The following is a 26,001-nucleotide window of genomic DNA, read 5'->3' on the forward strand; positions in this document are numbered from 1 at the left end:
GGGGTCCAGCCAGCCTGGCAAAAGCCCTCGGGAGTCTTTGATGCATGAGGGCAGGGGTCCCCCTGAGACCACTGCCCTGTGTGGCACCAGGGAGTTGCCTTCAGCAGCAGCCACCGACCTTACCCCGGTCCCTGCGCTGCCCGGGGCTGGCCGGGGTGGCGAAGCTGTGCCGTCGTGCATTGCCAGCAGCAGGGGACAGAGAGGGAGGGGGGAAGGATAAATAGCTTAAAAAAAAAAAAAAAAAAAAAGAAGAGGTGAAGAAAGAGCGAAAGGTGAGAGAAAGAGAGAGAGGAGGGAGGGAAGTTGAGAGGAGTGGAGAGCTGGGACGGATCTGGCCCCACGGCCGGGGCTGAAGGCACACGGGGCACTGCCCGGGTACTGCGCCGCCACCCCCTCCCCGCGCCTGCCGCCGACCTCCTTTTGCTTTCCTATCAAATCCTAAATTAGTTCAATTTACAACCTCTCAGTCACAGGAAACTAAATCTGGCTCCTCTCGGCCCGGCGCCAGCTGGAGGCGCGAGCTCCTGCCAGCACCATGCCAGGCAGCAGCACGCCCTGCCCGCACACCCTGCCTGTGCCCGCCAGGTGCCCCTGGTACCGGGAGGGGGTACAGCAGACAGACCCCCAGCACGGCCCCCCCATGAGCACCCCCAAACCGGAAGGCTCTGCACAAAAGAGATACAAAAAGGTGAGATGCTTCATCTGCCGGCTTCCCCATCCCCTTAACTCTGCCCTCGCCGCCTGCACCAGCCCAGTGGCTGTCTGTCCGGCTGTCTGTCTGTCCAGCTGTCTGTCTGTCCAGCTCCCAGCCCCTCCAGAGCTCCCAGCCAGATCAGTGGAGCCCGTTGCCGCACCGGCGCGGGCCGGCTGTGAGTCAGCGGGAGCGGAGGTGCTGAGCAGCGTGCGGGCGCTCGTCCCCGGCTTTCAGCGCGGCAGCTGCACGACACCTTTTCTTGGCCGGCCCTCGCACATCCTGCCAGAGGAGCGCAGGCTCCCAGCAGGTTTCGTTTCACCACTGAGGCTGAGTGTGGCTGAAGGCTCCACAGCTCCCCCTCTTCCTCGCCTCTCCCTCCCGCCTCCCAGCAGCCAAGCTGCAGAACACCAGCGTCACGCCAAACCGGCGGCCGCAGCTCTGAATGAGGTGGGAGCAACACCAATTTTTGGGGCTCCAGGAAGAATTTGGGATTTGGCCGAGGTGGCAGGACTGGAGTTTCTCTTTTGAAAAGGCTTTTTCCCCACCAACAAGGCTGGAAGAAGCAGCAGGGATGAGACACGTCAGCCCTGGCAAGCGCCTTTGCCATTGCCACTGACCTTCCTGGCACGGGCAACCGGAGCAGAGACCAGAAATGTAGGACGGAGCCCACAGCCAGATAAATCACCACCATTTCTCGCGACAGAACTACGGTCACTGCCAGCAGCAGAGGGTCTTGCTGAGACCCCCCACCCAGCCTGCCTGGGCCACAGATTTCCCCTAAATCTGATAAACCACCAACTTTCCCCAACTCTCCCTCACCATCGGATGGTGGAGCCGCAAGTGAGGCGCCAGGTCTCATGGCTGTGCCGTGGGTCAGGGGAGCGCCACAGAGGGATGAGGCTGGCGATGCCACGCGCCATCCCTGATGGCCAAGTCCCAGGGAAAGGGACATGGGAGAGCAGCTCCTGCCCTTGAGCCCCACTGGGGATGCTGAGCCGCTTCCCACCAGCACTGGGCAAAGCCAAAAGTGCTCCACTCACCCAGCTGGGGCTTGAGCCCTGCAGCCCCCTCCTCCACTCCCCTCCCCAAGCCAAAATGCTGCTGAAACGCTGTTGAAACACTACTGGGGCTTGGGCAGCCCCCTCAGTGTGATGGGCCAAGGGATTTTTCGGTGGCCCCCATCCCAAGCGCAGCCCACAGAGGGGTGCCCAGGCACGTTGGCGGGGGTGTTCCGTGCCGGCGCGTGCCGTGCCGGAGCGTGCGTGCTCACTCACTTGGACAGGCTGAGCTTCCCTGCGGCCAAGTGGCTCTGCACCGTGTGCCAGCGGCCTCGTGCCGCCTTCCCCGCGCCGGGCTCGCTGTGGGCAGAGACGCTGCTCCTCATGCCGTCCTCGCCGAGCCGCTGCTTCTCCCCGGGCCGGCCGTCGCGTTCCCCCGCCAACCCCGCGGCGGCCGACGCCGTCAGCTTGGCCCCTGATAACAGAGAGCCACTGGGCCGGGCCGGTGGACGGACACCCCCCAGATAGACACGGAGGGAGCCGGAGGGACAGACGGATGGACGTGGAGGGGTGGGAGCCGTTTGATAGGGGTGGGTACGAGGGGAGGGGGACAGACGGACAAGAGACGGACAGACAGACAGAGAGAGAAAGAGAGACATCAGCACTGCAACAGAAAAGGGGTCCTGGCCGCGGGGTGCGCGGGGGCCTTGGCAAAACCATCCAAAATAAAGGAGTGGGGGGAGGAGGAGGACGAGGGTCAGGGCAGGAGGGTCCCGCTCGCCGGCAGCCCAGCCCCGGGGGGGACCCGTCCCCACGCCGAGGGGGTGCCCCCAACGCGCAACCCCGTCCTGCGCCGCCGCGAGTTGGGGGGGACCCGCCGCCGCCCCCAGGGTTGGGCGGAGGGGGGAGCGGGAAGGAGGGGTTGCTCGTCTCCATGGGGCTGCCCATGGGGTGGCGTGCGGGGAGCCCAGGGGAGAAGGAGGAGGAGGAGGAGGAGGAGGAGGAAGGCGAGTGGGTGCTGCTCATATACTCACTACACAGAGCAAACCCGGTAAGGAGAAACTCACTTGAGGGAAAGCCGCGGATCACCATACGGGGCGTAAGGTGAAATGTTTAGTATAAACTCCTTGGGAGGGTAGGAGCTCCATTTCTGCTGCACTGTGTTGTCATTGTTATTCCAAAAGTCTCTGTCTAGATCGCTACAGCGGCCGGAGACCAGGGGAGAAAAAAGGGAAATACAAGAGAGAGAAGCTGAATTCCTGCAAGAGGGGAGGAAAAACAGCCCTCCGCCCCCGGAGCGCCGGGATCCTGCGGAGAGAGACGGGGCACGCGGCCGCCCACCCCTCGGCCACCAACACCATGCGCACGCACACACACACACACACACGTGTGCACACACGGACAGACGGACAGATGGATGGAGCAGGGCAGAGCTGCAGAGAGACAGGAGCTGGCGGCTCCACCGGCTGGGAAGGAAAGAAGGATGGTGGGGGGTTAGAGAGGTGCCCCGGTGAGTGTGGCACCGGCGTGGCGTCCCCGGCAAGCGTGGTTGTGTGTCCTCGGCACGTGTGTCTGTGTCTTCTCAGCATGTGTGTCTGTGTGTCCTCACCTCCTCAGCAGCCAAGTCCTGGAAGCGCACACTGCTTGGTTAACCGTGACGCTGCTGCGTGTCAGAGACCCCTCTGGGTCTCCTCCTGCTGAGCCAGCTTGCTGCCAGCATGGAACCTGAACCTCCAGGCTCTGGTGAGCTGCCCACAGCACCGAGCTGCTTGGCCCTGAGCTGCGTGCCCGGGGCTGTGGAGCCCAGGGAGACTCCAAAAAGCCGCCGGTGCCCAGCCCTGACACCCCTCGCCGATGCTCGATGGCAGCTCCGGGTTGAGCCCAGCTGCATGGACCCTGTTAGAGCTGGGGAGGGAGAGCTGTGTGTGCCACACCGTTGGCAGGTGATGTGCCTCCCCCTCCAGTGCCAGCTCTGGTGCAGCTGGGAGGAGGCAAAGGGGTGCCTGAAGTAGCCCCAGTTGCCTGCACCCCAATAACCCCTTGAGTGGGAGGCCAGGCCAGCCAAGGGAGGTTTGCAATAGCCACACTCGAGGCAGGGGCTATTTCCCTCCTGGTGATCCAGCCTCAGCTCCTCCCAAGAGCCCTGTGGGGTGCCAGGGGGTGCAGGGGGCAGAGCTGGAGCTGGGGTGCCCAGGAGACCCCCACCTCCCTCTGTACCCCGTGCCGGGGGATGCCCCAGCTCCACCCTCCTTTCCCCACCACATCCTGTGGTCAGCAGGGCCATGCCAGGATGCAGCACCAGGGTCAGGGCTCAGCCCAGGGTACCCCTGGGGACACCCACACTGAGGTCCCCATGGCTCCATGCCCGCGGCTCAGTGGGTGAGCCAGGAGGGGCACCCGAGGGTGCTGGAGAGACCCACCAGCTCTCCCAGTCTCCCAGACCCCCTCTCCCACTGGGGCTGGGGGACCATCCTGGTCTCCCGCATCTGCAGGAGGAGCAGGGATCAGTGATGCTTTGGCACAACGGTGGGGACCCCCCACTGCTCACTCTCCCCAGAAACCCTCGTTGCTCCCCTAGACAGAGCTGGGCAAGCAGCCGCTGCCAAACTCCCTCTGCCAGGGCTGGGCCTGGGCACAGACCCTCCTCGCTGGGACGGTCACCTCTGTCCCCAAAGAGGGACCTCCCTGCTGCCTGCGGGGACAGTACCGATCCGCCATGGTGTCCCCAGGAGGGCAGAGCGCCCATGACTGGGGGATGGCACGTGGCAGAGGGCAGGGTGCTGAGTGGGCTGCGGCTGTGCCAGCCCCGTGGGCAGCGAGGCTCCCAGGTGCCGCAGCCCCCTGCCTCTCTCTTCCCCCCGCCACCCTGGCACCTACTTGATGGTTTTCTTTTCACTGCGGCCTCGGCTGGAGTCCGGAGTCCCCACAGTCTCCAGGGAAGTCTTGTAACGCTTACCCTGCAAAGAGGAGAGGAGAGGGGGGTCGGGGGGAGGCAGGGAGATCCCCACCGCACCACAGTAGAGGATGGGACCTGCCAGGATGGCGCCTCCATCAATTTTGCTCTTTTCCCTTCCAGCCTCCTAGTTGCTGGGCTCCATCCCACCAAGCCGGGCAGCAAAAATCCTGAAAGCTTCATCCCTTGGCCCTTACAAGCCAGCAAAGGCACCAGGGGGATCTGGCCCAGCCACTCTGGCTCCTGGGCACCATCCCCAAGGGACTAGGGGGGCTTGTACCCTGCGTCACCCCAAGGACAGAGCAGCAGCCGCTGCCTGCGTACCCTTCCACAGCCTCACTGGGGGAGGAGCAGGTAATTTTAGGATTAATTGAACCTGAATTAATTGAGTTCACCTTCTCCATCGAAAGGGAAGAACTGCCATATGATAATGAAGCAGTCACTCGCTCCTAACTGGGGCTTGTAATCAGGGCACTTCACTGTGATTTCCGACGGCAGGTTCAGCGTGCTGCTCGGATCCAGGGCGGACAAGAGCGCAATTAATGCCAATTAGCGAACAATTAGAATCGGAGGCTGCTCTGCGCAGGTGCGGGGAGGTCGCGGCAGGATGGGAGCAGCTGCCGGAGCAGGCTGGGGTAGCGGACCAGCCCTCCCACCACAGCGGCCCTGGACCTGTGAGCATCCCTCCTGCAGGAGCCAGCCCTGCACGCAGCCTGCCCACGAAACGGGGAGGATTTCTCCCTTCTCCGCAGCCTCATCACCTCTGCATGGAGCCGTCTCCTTGGCAGTGCTGCGTCAGAGGACTCCCTGCACCCTCAGCACGGGTGTCCTTGGCCAGCTGTGGACTTGTCCTGCTGGAAGCTGAAGGGATGCCCAACCTCCTTGGGTGCCCATGGGCTAATCCTGTGGGGAGCTGCAAGATTGCCCAACCTCCTTGGATGCCCATGGGCCATCCTGGAGGGGGTCAGCCCTGAGCCTTGTGCTCAGCATTGTCCCCAGCCAGCCACAACACAGGGCTTGTGGGGTCACGGCAGCAGTGGCTGCTGGCCCACGCTCTCCTGGCACTAGCCAACCTGGGGCTACCACATGGGCGCAGACCGGGGCCAGCCCGGCAGCCGCTCAGCGGGTTTGGCCATGGTTCCCACATAGCCGTTCCAGCTGCGTGCACTGTCGAGGGCCGGCCGGGACACGGCATTCCATTCCCAGCAGCCTGAACGCCTTTGCGGCCAATTTATACTTATTTGTTCCTCTGCCAGCTTCATCCTTCAGCACAACTGTCCCTTCTCACCACTTCCTCACCTTCCGCCACCTCCAGCCTGCCCCTCCCTGGGTGGCACCAGCCAGGCTTGGAGACCATTTCCCACCTCCTCACTGCTCCCACCAGCCCTCCATGCTGCCTCTTCCCTGCCTGACCCCCTCTCCCCTTCCCATGGGGCAGGGGGAGCCACTGGCACCGCCGCGGTGGGCATCTCCTGTGCAGGAAGAGCTGCCACCATCGCAGCACTTGACCCAGATTCGAGTCTGATGGAGAAGGAAACGTGGCCGAGCACGTGGCCAGATCCTGGTGCTGCTCTGGGAGCGGCAGGAGGAGGAAGGATGCAGGAGGGAGCGCTGTCCCAAACCAAAGGTCCTCCTGCCTCACTGGGGCTCAATGAGGATAGCTGTGTGGTGCCCTGGGGGGCACAGAGGACAGCGGGGCCAGCTCACGGTGGCCAGTGCTGCCAGGGACGGGCTGGCCACCTTCCCACAGGGCCCTTCCAGGCAGAAGCCAGCCCAGCAGGACAGGGGCCAGATCGTTACTGCTTGTCGCAAATATATATATATATATAGGTACATATTTGGAAACTTCCCTTGATGGTGCATGGTTTTGCCCAAACATTTAATTATCACATGTCCTAAAGAGCAAAATAAAAGCCGCAGCCGGCGCCTGCCACAAAACCGCTCTCGGCAATGGCCTCTGCCTGCTGGCAGCCTCGCTGCCCAGCCGTGCACCCCAAGCCCCCTGCAGCAGGACCCCCACCCCAGCCATCACAACCCAGCACACCCTGAGAAAGGCGGAGGGGGTCGCCCGTGCCCTCTCCCCACCCTGGGCACCTGGCCAGCATGGGGACACTTACCAGTTTGCGCTGGCACCACTGGCAGATCCCGCAGAGGACGATGGTGACGCTAAGGCTGACGGTGATGATGGCTGAGACGAGGAGGACGTCGCGGGAGGGAGCCCCTGCGGGGGAGCAGAGCAGAGCCACCGCTCAGCGAGGGGACAGTGAAGTGGGGGGTAGCCCTGGCGTGGGCACAGCACCCTGCACGCAACACCCAAGGAGAGATGGGCAAAAAGGGGGGGACGTGGCCCGGTTAAGAGGCTCCAACCCCAACAGATGAAATGCCCTGGCACGGTGGCTCTCCCACCCTCCCTGCCAGCCCCTTCGGCTGGCTCCAGGCTCCCGGAGTGGGTGCCCTGGCACCCCACACTCCCCGGGAGTGCTGGTTGGAGCAGAGCGAAGGCTTTAACCTCTGCAGCACCCTGGGAGTGCTGTCATGGCCGGCAAAGGTCACAGCATCACCACGCCACAGCGGCTCAGCACCACAGTTGTTGCTTCTCTGTCCCCTTCCTCTTCCCCTTTGCCTTCCTAATGACCATCCCTTCCCCATTATTTCAGCTTCTCCATACTTTTCCCCTTTTCCTTCCTCTTCTCCTTCTGAATCGCCAGTCCTTGACCCTGCCCATCCCTTTCTCATCCTTTCACCTTCTTTATCCTCTTCCCCTTTTCCTTCCTCTTCCCCTTTCTCATCCCCTCCAGACAAGCCATTCCCAGTTTCCTTGCTGGATCTGTGTCCTGCAGACATCCCAGTGGAGGGGTTCTCTTTTTGGGTCAGCCAAATCCACACAGATTTACCCCAAATGGCGCTTGGCGGGGGCAGGAGGAGGGGGTCGGGAGCTGGGCTCCTCTGCTCCTTCCCAGCTTGGCCATGGGGACAACCTTGGGGACCCCAAAAAGTGGGGGTGGACCCCTCTGCTGCTGCAGCATCACCCCCCACAGGCACTGGGGACACTTTCAGGGCCAGGCAGGCATCTCCTACTCACGCTGCTTCTGTCCTGCACCCAACCAGCCCCGTGGGCAGGAAAACCCCCTCGCCAGCCCCCAAGGGACCTGCCTGCCTCCCCCCACAGCCCCCACCCCAGCACAGGATGTCCCCAGCATCTGTCAGCCACGACACATCCACCGAGCTCACGGCCACACTGCCAGCAAGCATGATGGCCCTGGCACCACAGGAGGATTAAGAAGGACCCAAGGTGGCTTGGGGGGGGGTGTCCAGTGAGACCTCCAGCCCAGCTCAGCTCCCCCTGCTCCACTGTGGCATCCCTGAGGGCACCCCACAGCCAGCTCTGCACCCCAGGATCGGGACAGGCCACCGTTTGAGCCACAGCCCGGTGGTGGGAAGCATCGAGGCCGGAGCAGCTCGCCTGTGGCTGTACTGCAGTATAAATATTAAACAATAATCGTTAATAATTAATTTGCCCGCAGACCTTGTTATTATAATGAAATTTGCCAGCGGCTCAGAGGCTGGGGGGAGTCAGAGCGGTCCAGGCAGGTGGATCAGGGGCTCAGGCATCCCCCCGGCACCCCGCTCCTGCCCAGGCATGCAGACAGGTGCCGAAGTGGCCACAGCTCCATGGGCCCCAGTGGAATAAAAAAAAAAAAAAAAAAAAAGAGAAGCAAAGGGGCTGGTGGCAATAAAGAGGAGTTTTATAAAAGCCCCTTAAGTAGCCGCATGGCTGGCACTGAGCCCCTGCCAGGGTGGGATAGAGTGACAGGAGGGAGGTGAAGACACCCCGGGGGATTTTGGGGGACAGGGCTGGGGGGTCCCGGGTGCTGGGCCATTGGCAGCCCCTGGGCAGCAGCACAGCCAGCCGGCACACGTGTTCCCTCCACCCAAACCCAGCGAGGGGGGCCCCGCCACCATCGCTCCTCGGTCACGAGGAGCCTGTGTATAAAACTCACTTAGCAACTGTTGCCTAGGAGGGAATTTGGGACCAGCCCTTAATTTCAAACATTTATAAACCCCAGCTAGATAAGCTGCTGGGGGGGATGTAAAGCAGCCGCACCAGCAGGAAGGGCTGGGGCAGCCCCCCCTTGGGACTGCGGGACCCCAACCAGTTCAAGTTTGGCACATGGGCTAACCGGGCAGGCTGGTGTGGCTAGGAATGGGGGTGAGCCCCCCTAAAACGCTGGCTCACCCCCCCCCCCCCCCGGTGCTCCCCACAGCCCTGCTGCCTGTGTGGGGACATCATGACATGCTGAAAGCAGTGTCCTGCCAAAAGGTACATTAGGGACTGAGGTGAGAGTGACCCCCCCCAGCTTGGAGTTTAGCCTGGAGCTTCAGGAGATGTTTCAGTCCTTATGGGGTCAAGTTCATCCTCAGTGTAATCCAATGAGAGGGAAAACAAAGAGGAGAAGGCGAAAGGGGGATGAGCGCTGCCTGCAGAGGTGCTGGAGTGGCACAGATGCAGGGTGACCTGGCGTAGGAAGGAGAAATCCTGCACATTGTCCGGCCGCTGCCACCGAGGGGGTCGGAGGGGGACGTGGGTGCACGCCGGTTCCCACGTACTAAATTCCCAGTGCCAAGTTTGGCAGCAACCAGTGAGCCCGATGGTTACACTGGTACGGACCTGTCTGCCCCAGGGAGGGGCTCCACACCACGATGTTGGGGGTCTCGCTGACAGCATGGCTACTAGCCCTACTAGCCCCTGGCAACCTCCAGGCTCAGCCACGCTGGCCCCTGTGCATCCCTCCCCGGAGGGGACACGTGTCCCTCAGTCCATGCTGACCATGTCTCCAGGGCTGGGGGAGAGACGCTGGCCCCCAGGGCTGCTGCCAACCACAGTGTGATTTAAATGACTCGTTTTCCAGGCAATTAGCAGTGGTTAATTAGAGAAGCCAGAGCAGAGCCCTGGGTCCCTGCTGTGGGGCGCTGTGTGGGGTCCCCCACACCATCAGCATCCCAGTTGGGATCCTTGGCATGGGGATGCCGTGAGGTGGGTGGCCCTGGGCACGGGGGCACCGAGAGGCTGGAGGGGACTCGGGAACCTACGTGGCTGCAGCCCTGAGAGCGGGTGACAAACACGGCACTTGTTTACCATTGCCTCTGCCCCCTCCTTCCCCCACTGCTCGCCATAAATCTCTTGGCTCTTGCCGGCACGGATACAGCTGGGAGCGTGTGAGACAGTGGTGGTGGGACCACAGCCCTGTGTACTGGGGGGTCCACACCCCCGTCCTGGAGTCCCTGCAGCCACATGCCCCCCCCTCCCCCCCCCAAATCACACCGAGAGCACAGTGAGGGGTTGTTCCACGAGCTGCAGACCCCCACATCCTCTAGGAGGCCATCAAGGGCTTGAAGCACTGGGGGGGCACCAGGGCTTGGGTCTCCCTCACCCCTGGCACCCGCTGGCAGAGGTGGGGATGGCCACGGAGGGTGAGGAAGGGGCTGGCATGGCCCTGCAGCTCTTTCATCAGTATTCAATGCATCTTGATGGGATATAATTCCACTTTCACAGCTGGTTATTGATGAGGGGATGACCTGCCTCGGTAGCACCGCAGCTCTTCAGTGTGGGATTTGTGGGGAGCAGCAGTCGGTTGCACTTGTGGGGGGAGGGTCCCTGTGCTGGGGAGAGGTCCCTGAATGCAGGGAGAGGGTCCCAGTGCCAAATACCCTCCTGTGAGTGTGCACCTTCACATGGAGGACCCATACGTTTGGCCAAGCAGGGCACCATCCCCAAATCCTTCAGGGTCCCCCCGTGCCCCACAGACCCCCGTGGTGCTTGGGAGAGGTGACAGCATGCTGCCGTGTGCCCATCTCCCCTAAGCCGCGTTCCTGCAGGCGTGGGATTAGCTGCCTCTGGAGCACAAGTGAGCTCCAGCCTTTGTGGCTGCAGAGGAAACACTTCAAAACCCGACCCGAGCGCAGGCGAGAAGCACAGAAATCCAAGAGGGATTATTCTTCTCTAAGCAGCATGTAAGCTGGAGATCCTGTAAGATCGGCCTGGCGGAGGCGAGGCGCTGGCGACCACAACTGCTGATGCCAACGGATTCGACACGCGGCTGAGCACCAGCACAGTGAGGCGCAGGGAGGCAGCTCTGCGCCAGGGTGGTGGTGGGTGCCGGTGCCGTGGCAGAGCTGGGTGCCCCAACCTCCTCTCTGCTCCTCCCTGGCCTCAATACTTGTCTTGGTAGCTTCAGGCACTTTGGTGGCCTTGGGTATGTTGGTGGCTTTGAACATCTTGGTGGCTTTGGCATCTCAGTGGCCCTGTGCATCTCGGTGGCTTTGCACATCTTGGTGGCTTCATGCTCCTTGGTGGCTTTTGGGCATCTTGGTGGCCCTGTGCATCTTAGTGGCTTTGAACATCTTGGTCGCTTTGAGCATCTTGGTGGCTTTGAACATCTTGGTGGCCCTGCACATCATGGTGGCTTTGTGCACCTCAGTGGCTTTGCATATCTTGGTGGCCTTGTGCACCTCGATGGTCCTGTGCACAGCCAGCTCTCCAAGACAGCCATCGGTCACATCCAGCACAGCGAGACCCTCACGCTCAAGGGCACCTACACCCCTTTTCCCCTCGCCCACCTTCCCTGCAGCAGGGACACCCCAGCTCCCTGTGCCTGTTCCAGCCCTCAGACTCACCCCCAGCTCCCCTACAGCCCCCAGCTCCCCACCATGGCCCCGCACCAAAGCCCACAGTTCTGGGGGAGCACCTGGGCACATGGAAGCGCTAGGAGGGTAAAGCACCCATGAGGGGCACCCGGGTGAGGGTTCAGGCTCCTGGCCACTCTCCCGAGGCTCCTGCGCAGGACAGAAAAGCTGAAAATCTCCACAGAGTGGCAAGTGGCCAAGGGCTTCGGGTGAGCGGTGGGCACAAGCTGGCAGCATCTGCTGGCACCAGGGCTAGGGTCAACCTCTGCATAGGTTCCCCAGAGCCATATTTTTTGGCGCGGAACCCAAAATGCTCAATTTGGGGCCAACCAGGGAGGGGTGGGCATGATGTCTACCTCATGGCTGCTCAGTATTCCAACCCCAGCTCCCCAAGCATCCTCCCACCCGCCCCGGCCCAGCAGTGAGACCCATCGATGCAGAGCATCCCGGGGGAGAAATCAAAGCTCCACAGAGCTCCCCCCTCCCCAAGTCTCAGCCGCCTGCTGCGCTCTCTGGAAGCGGCAATCAAAGCCTCTCTCCGCAGCCAGCATGCCACAGCTCCACGCAGAGAAACTTCTCCGCGTGCCAAGCCGCCTGCCGCCGCCGCCGAGCGAGCAAGCGAGCGACCGGCGTGCCAGCCCGCGCCGCTCGCCGCCTCGCCAAACCGGCAGCGGAAACGCGTGTGAGCCCGGGGAAGACGGGGGGGGGGGGGGGGGGGGGGGAAGCAGTTGAAGGTGCCAAGCGAGCGGCGCATCCCCCACCACCACATTTTGCCGCCAGCCGTCGCCGCTAGCCGCCGCGCCGGGGTGGGATGTGATGCTGAGCCCGAATGGGGATGATGGTGCTGGGGAGGGGATGGGGCAGTGCTTCGAAGTCGGGGAGGGGGCCTGATCCTGCCCCGTGTGGCATCGTATCATCCTCTGGCATGGCGGGACGCCCATGCCGTGGTGGAGGGCAGGGAGTGAAGTGGCCACGTTGCCACGCCGGGGCTTCCCAGATGCTGTTTGCCTGGCGCCAGGCCATTAATTCCTCCTCTTCTCATCCTCCCACTCATTTGCTAGATATTTCCCAAACCTCTTATTTTTAGGTTGCAGCTGAAAAGCTGTGAATTTGCAGCTTTCGCTCCTGTGCAGGATCCCGGGCGCAATGCGGGTGGGAGCAGGGCAGGGGAGCTGCCCGACGGGCAGAGCAGGCAGGAGAAACCCACAGCCCCGGCACAGGCAGAGGGAGCGGGGCCAGGCATGGCAGAGCTGCCAGGATGCAAAACCTCCGAGGAGGGACGAGGCTTCACCACCATCCCTGGAAACAATCCGACAGGCATTTTGGGGCTGTTCTGAGCCAGGCTTGGCATGCCGCGAGGCAGAGCTGGGTTGCCACAGAGCTGGCAAGCTGGAGGGCTTGTGACAGCTGGGTCCGGCCATGCCACCCACCCAGGGGGATCTGTGGATGCTGTGGGGACAGTGGGACCCCCACAGCCCGGGGTCCTGGCCAGCGTCCCACCATCAGATGAGCCTCGGGAGGACCAGCGCAGCGCAGCTCAGCACCCCAGGCATGCCCGGGGTGAGAGGGAAGAGAACAAGCGTCTGTTCTCCATCTGTGCATCTGTCTGTCTATCCGTGCGTCCCCCTCTCCAACACATCCATCAATCTCTCCATCCATCCAGCCCTCGTACACATCTGCTTCTCCATCCAGCCATCTGTCGTCCCCCGGAGCTGTCAATCTGTCCATCTCTGCCTCCCCCACACCGAGCTGCCTGCCCTGGGGGGCTTTGCCTCTGGATTAGCACAGACATCCCCCAACCTGGCGCAGGGCTTTGCCTCCGCTGGGGACCCTGTGAGCCAGGGCCAGGCACCCAATGAGCAGCACCCTGCGTAGGAACCTTTCCCCCAGCACCCACATACCCGGGGCTGCCGCGATGCCAAGACAACAGGCTCGAGGTGTCTTGACCCCACAGGCACCGTCTCTGACACATGGGCTCTGAGGGAGGAGGACACTCCCCAAAACCACTGAACAGCTCTTTGCCAGTGCCTGGGTGCAGCCAGACATCCCCTGTCCCAACCTGCTGCCACACAATCAACGCGTCCCTCCAGCCCTGGTGCCCTGGTGAGGGGCAGAGAGAGAGTCTGGTGCAACAGAGGACGACAGGACAAGTGTTTTGCCGTTAAAGCTGTCGGGTCCCTCATGTGCTGCCTTCATGGAGAAGCCCCCACTCCTGGTTTGGCTAGGGCACCAGGGTTGTGCATCAGCCCTGCAGCCCTCCCCAGGGCCCACTGGCACCGCAACGGCCGGTTCACCCTCCTGCCACGGGCTGTAGCCACTGGGACGAGCTGAGCCCACGACTCCCCACGGAGAAGCGAGCCAGAGCTCTTGTCACCCCTGAATCAGCTTGGTCATGGCGAGAGGATGCTCAGGACACCCAGTGCCCCGCCAAACCCCCAGCCAGGCAGCGCTGCCTGCTGCCACGGCCCCCTGCCCGCACTCTCCCAGCACGCCGGCAGCTGCCGGCTCGCTGCAGCCGTGCCTCTGCCCTGCTCCGGTATGCGGCCGGCGCGCAGGCTGCATGCACGACACGTTCACGTGCCACTCAGCGAAGCCACAAGGCCCCGAGCGATGCGCGCACGCAGCCGTCACCGGCCCCGTGGCACAGCAAACCCCACGGTCCCCCCCGCCACGAGTCCCCCCCCTGCACCGGCTGCCACCCGTACCCCCTCCGGGGCAGCCGCAAGCAGGAACTGGCGGTGGAGGGAGAATTTGGCAAGTGAAGGCGCTTCTTCCCCCGATGCTGGGCTATTTTTGGCCGAGGATTTCCGGAGAGGCATGTGGTTTCTCTTCCTAGTGGTCCCCACCGCATCTCTCCTCCCGAGGAGCGCCCAGACCCCCCCCCCCCCCTCCAAGGACTTTAGTTCCATGGGGTTTGCATCCACTGCTCCCCCCCCATTTCAAACCTTGTTCCTGACAGCCTCGTGATGCCCCTCGTCCCCCCGGCTGCTACTCAACCGCTGCTCCACATCCTCTCTGCCTCAAAACATGAGCCCCACGGTCTTGGTTGTAGCCCCGGCAGCCCACCAGCATCGCCCCCCACCCTGGAGGCAGCCCCAGCCCCACCTCACTGGGGTGCAAGAACCTGTCGCAGGGCAGCGGAGCAGGCTGGGCTCTCCCGGCGAGAGGCACTGCCAGCTCTTGAGCCGCTGTCGCCGCCACCACTTAGCCTCTCGCCCCAGGGCCCTCCATCATTCCCGGGCACTTCGGGTGACAGCGGGAGAGAGGGAGGCAGAAAGCCAGAAGCTCCCTGGGGACAGGAGTGAGCAGGCTCCATGCGGCCATGCCCAGCCCCACGAGGTCCCGCTTGCTTCCCCAGCTCCCCGATCCCCCTCCCCGGGCAGTGTCCCCCCCAGCCACCACTGCCTGGGGCCCACGCCAATGCTGTTTGGTGGCCCGACCATGGGGACAGGAGCCCAACAAGAGAGGTCAATGCTGCTGAGGGGACACTCTGCATCGGCCCCAAATCAGGGGGCTTGGGGAGGAAGAGGAGGGCGGGTGGAGAGCAAATGGCAAGATGGAGAAAGAAGAGAGGAGAGAGAGGCAGAGGAGGGGAATAAAGGGCTGAGGAAGGCCCCAGATGGAGGACTGGGGACACAGAGGTGTGGGCAGGTGCCTGGGGGATGTGGGGCTGGTGGAAATCCTCCCACTAGACCCTGGTCTCTGGGCTGCATCCTCCAGTGACACCCTGGGGGAACAGGGACAGCCACCCATGGTGGAGCGAGGAGTGTCACCCATTGCCCCCTCCACAGCCACCAGTGTCCCACAGACCCAGCCGGAGGGGAAGGGCTGTTCACGCATCATTTCAGGGGTGCCTGAAGCCCCCCCAGGTGCAGCCTCAGGGCTGTCCCCACAGTGTCCCCTGCTCGGGAGGGCAGGGAGAAGGGCTGCTGCGCTGCACTGTCCCTCTGCCACCTCCCCGGCTCCATCTCCGTCAGCAGGATCGGTCGCTTCCCTTTCAGACCTCATTAACTCCCCCCAAGGTGACCCTCTCCCTCCTGCAGCGGGCGAGCAGAGCCACCCCGGGGTGGGGGGGGCAGGAGGGGATGGGGTGCTCACAGGGAACCCCGAGCTCGCAGCTGGGCACGTAGCACCCCATTACTGCCACCAGCCTGGCACCCACAGGGATGCAGGACCTGCTGCTTTAACGCACTACCCCCTGAGCCCCACCCCAGCCCCACACACACCCCTCACAGCCCCCCCAAGTCGCAACCTGGGGAGCCCGGCCCCCCCCGTTTGATGCCTGCTTGACGCTTTCGCCGCCACTCTGCCTTTGCACACAGTCCCCGTGCGCTGGCAGCTCTTCGAAAGCCCTTCCCCTGCTGAATCCATCTATAATAGATATTGTAGCTGAGCCCCCAGGGGCCGGGGGGGTGGCAGTGATATTATCTGCATCTGTCTTCATTCCCCGCTCCCCCGCCCTTCGCCGCCAGGCTGAAAAGCCGCGAGATCAGGCGGTGGAAAGCCGCCTCCAGCTCCAATCCTGCTCCTTGGTGTGGTGGGGAGGGGGGGCGCGGATCAGGCAGACCTCCCAGCTGGACCCCCTGCCTGGTTGTGGCCCCCCCCCGCCTCCCCTCCAGCTCTTGTTCTTGCTGTTCCTCAAGCCGTGTGCGGGGCCCTGGGACACGCGTGTCACACGCCTGCACGTGGGTGTTCCCCCCCCACCTCTCCGGGCATGGGGAAGCTGAATGGGTCCGGAGGTGGTGGGGGGAGAGCGAGAGCGAGCAGGACTCCTGGGTGGGAGCAGAGGGGGGGCGGTGTCAGCATCTTCACAGACCCCCCACTGCCATGGTGGAGCTGCTGTGGGGGGACGTGAGCCCGGGGGACACAAAGGGATGGCATGAGGCCGCGGGGGGTTGCTCCGACGTGCACCCCCCAGGCTTGAGCCCGCTCTCTGGCGCAGCAGAGGGGCGGGGAGGTGAACCCCAACCCCGCGCGGGATGGGGGTACCTGGGAGGGGGCGGGTGCTGGAGCTGGCAGTGCCTGTGCCGTGCGGGACGCGTGGCTGCAGCAGGTGCCTGGCTCCCAGCGAGGCCGGCCAGCCCGTACGCTGCCAGCTCGCAGCTCTTTGTCTGCTTTCCCCGGCTGGCGTGTTTCCCCTCCATCCTCCCAGCTCTTCCCCGCACCCCCCAGCCCCCCGCCTCGCTCCTCAGGGTATTTAAGCTTATTTTAAACCCCATTTTCAGGCTTTATCCCAGCCCCAGGGAATCTGCTCCCACGGCTTGCGTGCTCGCAGACCTCTCCATCGCCTGCCCTCAGACAGCGCTGGGGGAAAACAGGCAGCTGCCTGGTTATTGATTCACCACCTTCAGCGGGGCTGCCGCGGCACGGCGTGCTCGGGCCAGGAGCCTGGGAGGATGGGGATGTGGGGCAGGGGGGCCCGGAGCCCCCCAATACCTGCTTGATGCACCGAAAAAAATGAAGCAGTTAGGGTGCAACCGCCTCCTCGGAAAGGAGATGGAGATGAAGGGGGGGGTCTCGCATGGCAGCAGGGAGGAGGGAGCTGCCCCATGGCCCCAGAGCTGGCGTGGGGGCCACCAGCCCTGTGCCACCGGGGGCACCTTTGTCTTCAGACCCAATCTCTGCTTCGTGCTCAGCCATGGCTCTGCCGACATGGCTAGTGCAGCCATGCAGCCCCCCGTGCCCCCCCCCACCCCACCCCAGCAAAGCCACCCAGCTTTGGGAAATGCCTTGGCTGGGTCCCAACCTCAAACACCTCCTGCCAGCCAAGGCCAAACTCCCTTGGGCATCTCCCACCCCCAGCATCACCCCTGAGCTTCACCTTCCCCCCCTCAAGCCCCCTGAGCAGCAAAGCACGGCGCAGATGGCAGCAAAGTTTCACATATTTCCCCATTTTCTCCCCCCTTCCCCCCTGAAATGCAGCCAGTGCCGGGGACCACAGCCGCTGTCCCCCGCACGGTGACACAGGGGATGAGGCCAGTGCCACCCTCGGGCAGGGATTTGTGGGGGCACGGGTGCTGCTTCACCCAGGGATGTGGCATGGCAAACGCCTGGCTCTTGCCAAACCCAGCGAGGGGGGTGAGCTGCCAGCACCCTCCCAGCCGCCATCGGTGGGGGGGGGGGGGGCAGACCCGGCACGCGCGCAGCACCGCGGGCGAGCAGCAGCATGGGAGGAAAATCAGGGGCACAGTGAATTTAACCGGGGGGAAACAGAATTTAAGCAGATGGTGTCCCAGCACCAGCCGAGAGAGCTGCTGGCACGGGTGTACGTACCCCCAGCCCCACCACAGCACCCCCCCGGCCCCAGGCACCACCCCACAGCCACAGCCAGTGACATGGGAAAATTCCCACGTGATGGGAGACCCAGCAGCCGGGGGCCATGGGGTTTGGGGAAGGGGGAGAGGGGGGTGTCTGCCCCCCCCTCAACCCCATCAGCTCTGCCTTTTAAGCCTGCAGCCTGCCGAGTGGTGCCAGCAGCGGCACGGTCAACCATCGGTGGCCCGCCGAGCGCTGTCAGTGGCCCGCCGAGTGCCAATGGTGATGCCAGGGGGCAAACTGGGGGTTGATGGCGAAGTTTGGAAGGGAAATAACGCAGGTGCAAACCTCGAGCACCGGGAGGGAAGGGCAGCCCTGCCACGCTGCTACCAGACTCGTGTCCCCGCTCTGCCACCGACCCCCCTGGGTGACCTTGGGCCAAGCAGCCGGTAGCGCTCGGAGGGGACATCCCCGGGGAGTGGGGGGGTGGGAGGGTCACAGGGTCAGGGTGACACGACACCGAGCTGCTCCCGGCCTGCAGCAGGCAGGAACATTCAACCTGCGGGCAGGTGGAAACTTCACCTCGAAAGTGGCTTGTTCGGAGCCACCAACTCCCGGGCACAGCGGAGGGTGTCACCTGCTGCGGGTGACAATGTGTCGCGGTCCCCCAGCGTTACCCCAACCTGCCGGTTCCCGCAGGCCTGGCTCTGCCAAGCGCCTGCAGCTCGCCCCAGCGACGCGCACCGGCAGCACCCGCTCTCCCCGCCTCGGTGCTCCCCCACGTCCCCGCCGGCACGTCCCCACGCCATCGCAGGACACGCTGTCCTTCTGTCCGCCGCCGGCTGCTCCCCACGGGCCCCGGGGCCATCGTGGGTGACGGCTACCAGGCCCCGGTGAGCCGCGGTGCACCAGTAGCATCCCTTCGCCTCCAGCCCGGCTGTCGGGAGCTCGAGCAGCCCTCACCGGGTGGCCGCGCACCCAAAACCTCGCCGGCATCGTCCCAGATTTCTCGGTACGGGGCCGAGCGATGCCTTTCGGAGCATGAGCTCAGCAAAACGGCGCCAGCGAAAGCCCCTTCCCCAGACGCCCACCCTGGTCAGGCGGAGATGTAGCGGGACGGTGCTGGGGATCCGGGTTGGGAGACCCCCAGAAGGATGGAGGGGGGGCAAGTGATGGGGAGCGGGGTGATGCGCTGCCCGCTGGATGTTCATCCGAGTGCTGGCACCCAGGGAGGTTGGGTGGTCACCCCGGGGGGGCTGGGAGCTCACTCGGGAGGGGGCTGGAGGCTCACCCTGCGGTGCTGGGGGCTCACTCTGGGGGGCTGGGGGTTCACCCTAAGGATTGGGGGCTCACTTAAGGGTGCTGGGGCTGCACCCCGAGGGGCTTGGGGGCTCACTCCAGGGGGCTGGGGGCTCACTCTGGGGGGCTGGAGGCTCACCCCAAGGACTGGGGATTCATTCACCCCAGAGGGCTCACCCTGGGGTGCTGAGGGCTCACCCCAAGGGCTGGAGGCTCACCCTGGGGTGCAGAGGGCTCACCCCAAAGGCTGAGGGCTCACTCCGGGGGGCTGGGGTCTCACCCCAAGAACTGGGGACTCACCCCGAGGGCTGGGGTCTCACCTGGAGGCTGGGGGCTCAGCCCGGGGTGCTGAGGGCTCACCCCAAGAGCTGGGGGCTCGCCTGGAGACTGAGGCTTTGCCCGGATCCGGGGGCTCCCCCCGGGAGCGGGGTGCTGGGGTGTCCCCGGGCGGGGGGTGTGTGTGTGTTGGGGGGGTGCCGGGGACAGCAGCTCTGCAGGGCGGTGACTCATTTAAAAGCGGCGGCGGTGACTTTCTCCCCAAACTACCGTTAACTCCCGACCGGCCGCTCCGGCAGAGCCGCAACCGGGGAGGTGAAGGGGAGAGGTGGGGGCAACCGGGCAGCGGCTGGGGGGGGGCGGCACGGACCGGTCCCGCCGGGCTGGGGGCAGCGGGCGGCGGCGAGTGTGTGTGTGTGGTGTGTGTGGTGTGTGTGGTGTGTGGATGGCGGGGGGGTGTCCGTGTGTGTCCCCCCCTCCCCGGGGCTCGCCGCGGGCTCACCTGCGCTGGCAGCCTCCGGGTGCAGGTACATGGTGGCGGGCGGCGGCTGCACCGGCTCGGCGGGGCCGCGGCTCATCAGACGGCGGCGGCGGCGGGAGGAGGCGGCGGCGGCGGCGGCGGCGGCGGGAGGGGGGGGGGGGCGGCCGCGGGGGGCGGCGGCGGGGCGGCGGGGGCCCGCATGCGGCGGCGGGGGCAGGCAGCCCCGTGCTGCCCGCCCGCTGCCTGCCTGCCTGCGTGTGTGCGGGTGTGTGTGTGTGTGTGTGTGCGCGCGTGTGTGTGTGTGTGTCCCGATCGCGCATCCACTTGCTGCTCGCTGCTGGCGGGAGAGGAAACTGCAGCCACCGGGGAGGGGGGGGGGTGTCGGTGCTGCTCATGAAGAGGGGGGACACACGGGTGGGGGAGTGTGTGTGGGGTATGGTCATCGGCAGGGCTACAGGCGAGGACACCGGAGGAGAAGGGGACACACACACACGCGACGACACACGCACACACGCGGGGACACACCCGCAGTCCCCCCCCCCCCCGTCCTCCGCAGCTCGGGGATGGGGACACACACACACTCCCACCCCACACACCACACAGGCACGCACCCACGCACCGCACCCGCGGGGACACACACACACACACACACGACACCGCGCACACGCGTGGTGACAATCGCGGGGCACCGTGCGGGAACACCGGGGGCTTGCAGCACGGAGCCATCGCGGGGGTGCACGCCCCACCACACACACATGGTGGCACCCCCGGGGAAGCCCAAGGACACCCCCCGCACCGCACACATTCCCCCCGTTACCCCCTTTCCCCCGCGCTGCCACACACGCCCCTGGCCACCCCCAGCGGTTCCCTGTTGCCCCGCTCCGATCCTATGAATTCCAGGCCGGGTTTTCCCGGTGCCGGGGCGCGGCGGCCGCTGCCGGGGCATTGCGGGCGCGGCGGCGGCTGCGGGCGTCGGAAAACCCGGTGCGGTATACTGGAGCGGATTCGAGCCGTGCGCTCGCTCCCGTTATCTCCCGCGCCCCCCGCCAAGCTCGCAAAGGCCGTTTCTACCCCGGCGTTTATTGCCACGTTTGCCAGAGAGGTGCAGGCGAAGACCAAACAAACGGGAGAGCTGCTCCACGGAGCTCTTGGGGGGCTGCAAATCACGGGGCCTGCCAGGCACCCCCACCTCTAGCCGTGTCCCCAGGGTGCTGGCTTGGGTGTCCCCGAGGTGGGAAGGAGCAGGGTGGAGAAGGAGACTCAGCAACTTGGTACAGGAGGTGGCCCCAGGCAGAGGCCATGGGGCAGGGGTTGGGGGCTTTGCTCCCAGGATGGGGGGCTGTGCCCGCTTCCCTCTCTTGCTGCAGTGAAGGGGTCAGAGACTCACCCCAGCTCGGGGCGATGGGGCTGGGACACTCGTCTGGCGGGTCTGGGGCTTGGGGGAACCTCGAGGGATCGAGCCCAGCCTGGCCTTGCGGGATGCAGGGGATCAAGTGGGAGCTCTCTGGAGTCATACTGGGCTGGGAACAGCTGGAAAACCATCACCGCGGTGGGGGAGAAGCTCTTGGGACTAAACCGCGACTTTCCTTGCCCACAGCCTGGGTTTTAGGCAGGGAAGGAAGAAGAAAATATCTCCTTATAATAATGTTTAACACAAAAGAGCCTGCGGAGGAAACCCTGAACCATCAGGGACTGGATTTAGGGATGGGCCTGAGCTGGGGGCAAGCATGACCCCAGCACCGTGGGCTTCCCTGGCAGTGGGGTGCCAGCACTCGGCACTGCTGATTCCGGCGAGGCCGCGTGGGTGCTGAGGGACGTGGTCTCGTGCGCCTGACTCACACCGCGGGCTCCTTGTAGCCTGCCCTGGCACGCTACCCATGATGGAGCTCGCCAGGGGGCTGGGGGGCTTCTTCCAGCCCTTTGAAGCTGGGCCAGCAACAGCCCATCTTGGGGGTCGGTGCCAGGAAAGCCGTTGCCCGCGCGCGGGCGGCAGCCGGTGCGGCTCGCTGGGGAGCTGCATGCCAGGCAAACTTCTGCACATACACTCAGGCGAAGCTTTACCAGCGAGGGGGACGGGTGCCAGCCTGCTGCCAGCCCTCCGAGGCCATGGGCGGGCTGGGGACGAGGCAGCAGCCCTCTGGCCCTCACTGCTCAGGGGCTGGCAGAGCCTCCTCATGGGGACGTGTAGCTTTATTTTGATTTTTTCTGCCCCCCCCCCCCCCCTTTGTGGGAACCTTCTCATTAAACCCTTGGCACAAACCCTTGCTTTCACTCTGCTTTTCTCCACTCGCTTCCCACACACTCTTCAGCAAGCTTTAAAATCCCCGTCCCCGCACGCACAGACATCCCGGCAGCACCGTAACCTCCCGCACCCACACAGCCGCTCTCCGCCGCCGCCCGCCGTCACTTCCACCGGGGCCAAGTGGGTGTAAAATGCTGCTGACTCATGGCAGAGCCAGGCCCAGCGCCTCACCGAGTGCCACGCGTGAGCCTCCACCATCGGCCAGGCTCCTGCCGCGGGGCCGGCACCCGCTTGGGTGCTCAGCAACACCCAGGGATGCTTTTTCCTGCCGTTAGGCCACCATGGAGGGAGAAAGTTGGCCAAAACCAGAGCTTGCCCAAGGTCGGGGAGGTGGCTGTGCGGGGAGAGGAACCTTAGTTCACACTTGCCCTGCGGTCACCCCCATTGCTCCCGGCCTCCCTGGGGTGGAGATATGAGATTCCCCCAGCTCTGCCCACTCCTACTGTTCTCCCAGCATACGACCCTGCAAACCTCTGCCCCCCAAACACCTGTGCCCCCAAACTCCTGGGCAACCTGAGCCCCAAGGCACTGGATACCTCAAATCCCTGGGTAACTGGGCCCCTGCCACCCCAAATTTTTGGGTACCCCAAACCCCTCAGTAACTGGACCTCTGCCATCCCAACCCTCTGGGCACCCCAAACCTGTGGGCAACTGGCCCTGGGCCATCCCAAAGCCCTGGGCACCCCAAGCTCAGCTCAGTGTGGCCTCCCTCCCCTGGCCACAGGCTAGGGAGATGCTCCTGTGTCTCCGGCTGTACCAGGGCAGCACCATGGGGACTGTGGGTGTCCCGCCGGGGCTGGCCCACTCCTGCCCACTCCCCAGTGCTTGTCTTGGGAAGCAGAGTAGCCCGGGAGCTGTGGAGAGCAGCTCTGGCTTCCAACACCAGCTGAAACCTCACTGGCAGCCGGGGAAACCACAGCTCCTCCGCCAGCACCAAGCATCCTGCCCCAGCCCTTCCCTACGGCACCAGCCCAGGTGTGGGGAGCTCCCCCAGCCCCCAGCCATGGCTTCAGTGTGGCCAAAGCTTCACCAACTCAACGCAAATTTCTCTGGGAGGTGCCAGCACAGGGCTCCCTGGCAAAGGCGGGTTCCACTGCCAAATTTCAGTTTTCAGTTCCCCGCCGCTTTGGCTTTCACACTGTTCAGAAAAGAGTCATTATACTCCTTTCTTCTCTCTTTCTCTTTTATTTTGTCGATGGGGAGAAAATGGATATTTCTTATTCTCCCTTCCCACTGAACGGGGAGAACCTTTTTCTTTTTTTCCCTTGCTCAAGCCTTTTATACAAATTAATCTTTGGGCTGAGGCCAAGCCTGGGGAAATTTCATCTAAAATGATGAAATTTTCAGAGCCTAACGGGAGTAATTACAGGGGGTTAGAAAGCAAACTATTCCTCAACTTTAACAAGAGGAGGCTGTGACCCGGCACTTGTTACAGCTAATAAAAATGTTAATGAGCCGGCAGCAGCAATGGGGCTCTCCCATCACTCCTTCTTCCTTCTCTGCTGGTCCTGGTCCTCTGGTCGGGGAGGAAGCGGAGCCCGGAGATGTGGAGCCGTGTTTGCCTTCCTGTGCAAACACCACACGGTGCAGAACCGGTCAGGCGGCTGAGCAGGATCAGCGGCCGCTGAGCTCACCCGTGTGCCGCCGTGGGTCCTGGGGAGACTGTTCGTGCACGGGGAGGCGAGCAGCAGAGATTTGCTCTGGGGGGGAGGATACTCATCCCTCAGAGGAGTTATTCTGGTGTATCAATGATGCCCATCGACAAACTCGCCAGGCTGTGTGTGAGCAAAGCACCTGAAACACAGGGCTGTGGCTCCCTGGGTCAGCTGGAAACCCACCCATGGCAAAAAGCTGAGACCACAGCAGACCTGTTTGGCTTCGGTTGCCACGGGCCAGTCTCCCTCTCAGTGACGAGCTGTTCTTCTCGCTGGGAGCCTGAATAATTGGCCCAGCGGCGACTCAACACCCTGGCATATATTTTAATTACCAAGCGAGCATCCGACGTGCCGCTCCCGCGGTACAGCTGCTCAGCATCGCATCTGCTCGGAGCTCAGAGGGAGATTTCCACTGTGGCCGGCAGTGTTTGCCATGGGCACAGTCCAGCCTGTTTGCTCTCACTGCCAGGCCAGCCCTGCTGCCGGACGTGAGGCTTCCCCGCCATGCCACGCCAGTGTAAAGAGATGGCACAGGGTGCAGGCCATGGTGACACTTTGGTGCCCAAGGTGTGGTGGCTCTTCAAGAAGCTGTGTTGGGGATTTGGGGGTTTTCAAGGTATAGACTGACGACATCAGGGCTCTGGATGATGAGCCAGGAGGCTCCGACAGGGAGTGTGCTGGCTGCTGGGATACTGCCCATCCAGCCCCAGAGCTGTCCTTTTTGTCAGAGGAATTCATTACTGGTCCTCTCCCAGGCAGCAAACATTATTAAAAAACAAAATACACACAACCAGAAACAGGAATTATAATGAATGTGCAATGCTGGAGACCATGGCATGGCTGGAGAGACACAAGCTGGAGTGGCTGCAGTGCTGTTCCCCGCAGCCCCAGGTCAGTGTTGCTGACCCTGAGGCACTCTCCAGCCCCCAGTGGGCCCCCCACCCCAGACTGTACCCCATACTTACGCTCCAAAGCTCCTTTGGCCCCAGGCTGTGAGGGAGGATGAGCAGTTGTGCGTGGGGGCTCCTAAACCCCTGACAACCTCCCTGGCTTCATCCTGAGCAGCCCTTGGCTGCCAGTCCTGATCTTGGGGAGGGGGTTTCATGTGCTGCCTGAGGTATGTCACATCTCCCTTCCCCTCCTGCCACCCTGTCCCCACCCGTCGCTGCTGCATGGTCTCATTTGAGGTGTTTATATACCTTGGCTTCCTGGCTACCCGATGCTTCTTGTCTCTTTGGGAGCAATTTTGGCTAAAAATACTTCTGGCTAAGCTCTCCGCTCTCCCGGAGATGGCTGCCTTCCCTGGCGGCACTGGGGGGCTCAGGTGGGATTGAAACGTAAAGTTCCCCCCAGCGCTTGCTGGCATCTCTGCCTCCGTGGAGCTGCGCTGGGAGCCCTGGCAGTGCCGGTGTGGTGGTGCAGGGAGCCGGGATGGTGTTTGGTACCATGGGGATGGCCAGTTTGGCTGCTGCTGGTGTAGCAAGGAGGGGTCTTGACTTGCTGGCATTGCCAGGGCATCTGTAAAGCACCAAGGAAAGAAGGGAAAGGCGGCAGGTGGAGGCTGAAGGTTGTGGTTCGGACTTTGCCCGTGGCACCACCGGGAGCAGCTGCTCAGCAGGCGAGACGGATGCCGAGGGCACACCACAGGGCTGGGTTCCTCCCCACTGGCCCCAAACCAGGAGATTCAGGGAGACCCTATAGATTCAGCAATGCCCCAGGAACCTCTGCGGTGGGTTTTGTCCAGGGCTGTACAGGTCCTGCGCCCCCAAAACCCCACAGACGAGGTCGGCAGCTCAGGGCAGCCTCCTCAAGTCCATGCTTGTCCTTTCTGGCAGCACAGAGCCAAAAGCTGGGCTGTGGTGGGGTCATTCTCTGCAACCAGACCTTTTCCCCTCCTTCTCCTTGCACCCCGCTCACAGGCTCACAGCAGGCACCATCTCCTCTCCTTTGTGATGCCATTAAACAAAGGGATAGATTGCTGGAGCACTCGGCCTGGACATGTGGGCACCCATCACCTCTCAGCCCTGCACCCAGCACTGGGGGCTGCTGTAAAATCCCAGCTGACACCAGCATCCACCCAGGGCTGGGGGGAGCGATGCGGCAGCTGCCCAGCAGCCATCGCCTGAGGAAGACTTTCATCTTCTCAGCCCTCGGTTTGGAATCAGGTTTCGATCGATGAAGAAGTGCTCGCTCCAGCCCCGTGGCCCTGACTCAGCAGGTCCCAGCTGGCTGGTGGGGCTGGGCACCGCGGTTGCATCCCGGCGCCGGCAGCTCCTGGAGTCTGACCAGGAGGGCTGGCACTGGCTGGGTCCCCTTCCAAGGGGTTTGGGAGTGACATGTGCACCCAGCTGTCCCCGGAGAGCTGGGAACGGTGGCAGTGGAGCATGGAGAACCTCGGCAGGGT

At 63.6% G+C, this 26,001-nt stretch overlaps 1 protein-coding gene across 2 annotated transcripts in view; it reads right to left on the minus strand.

Annotated features, from left to right (window-relative positions):
- Positions 1–19,771, minus strand: part of SYT7 (synaptotagmin 7) — a 33,020-nt gene extending 13,249 nt beyond the window's left edge. The window contains exons 1-5 of one of the 2 annotated variants that reach the window (XM_074918341.1): positions 19,662–19,771; positions 6,763–6,866; positions 4,570–4,649; positions 2,760–2,891; positions 1,969–2,184 (exon numbers count right to left, since the gene is read on the minus strand). In XM_074918341.1, the coding sequence (XP_074774442.1) occupies positions 1,969–2,184; positions 2,760–2,891; positions 4,570–4,649; positions 6,763–6,866; positions 19,662–19,737 (608 nt within the window). In that variant the 5' untranslated portion in view covers positions 19,738–19,771. The remainder of the gene's footprint in view (positions 1–1,968; positions 2,185–2,759; positions 2,892–4,569; positions 4,650–6,762; positions 6,867–19,661) is intronic. The other variant, XM_074918343.1, reaches the window with a different exon arrangement.
- Between the last annotated feature and the right edge of the window lie 6,230 nt (positions 19,772–26,001).

The sequence above is a fragment of the Athene noctua genome, chromosome 14, assembly GCF_965140245.1.
Source record: "Athene noctua chromosome 14, bAthNoc1.hap1.1, whole genome shotgun sequence".
NCBI lineage: Eukaryota > Metazoa > Chordata > Aves > Strigiformes > Strigidae > Athene > Athene noctua.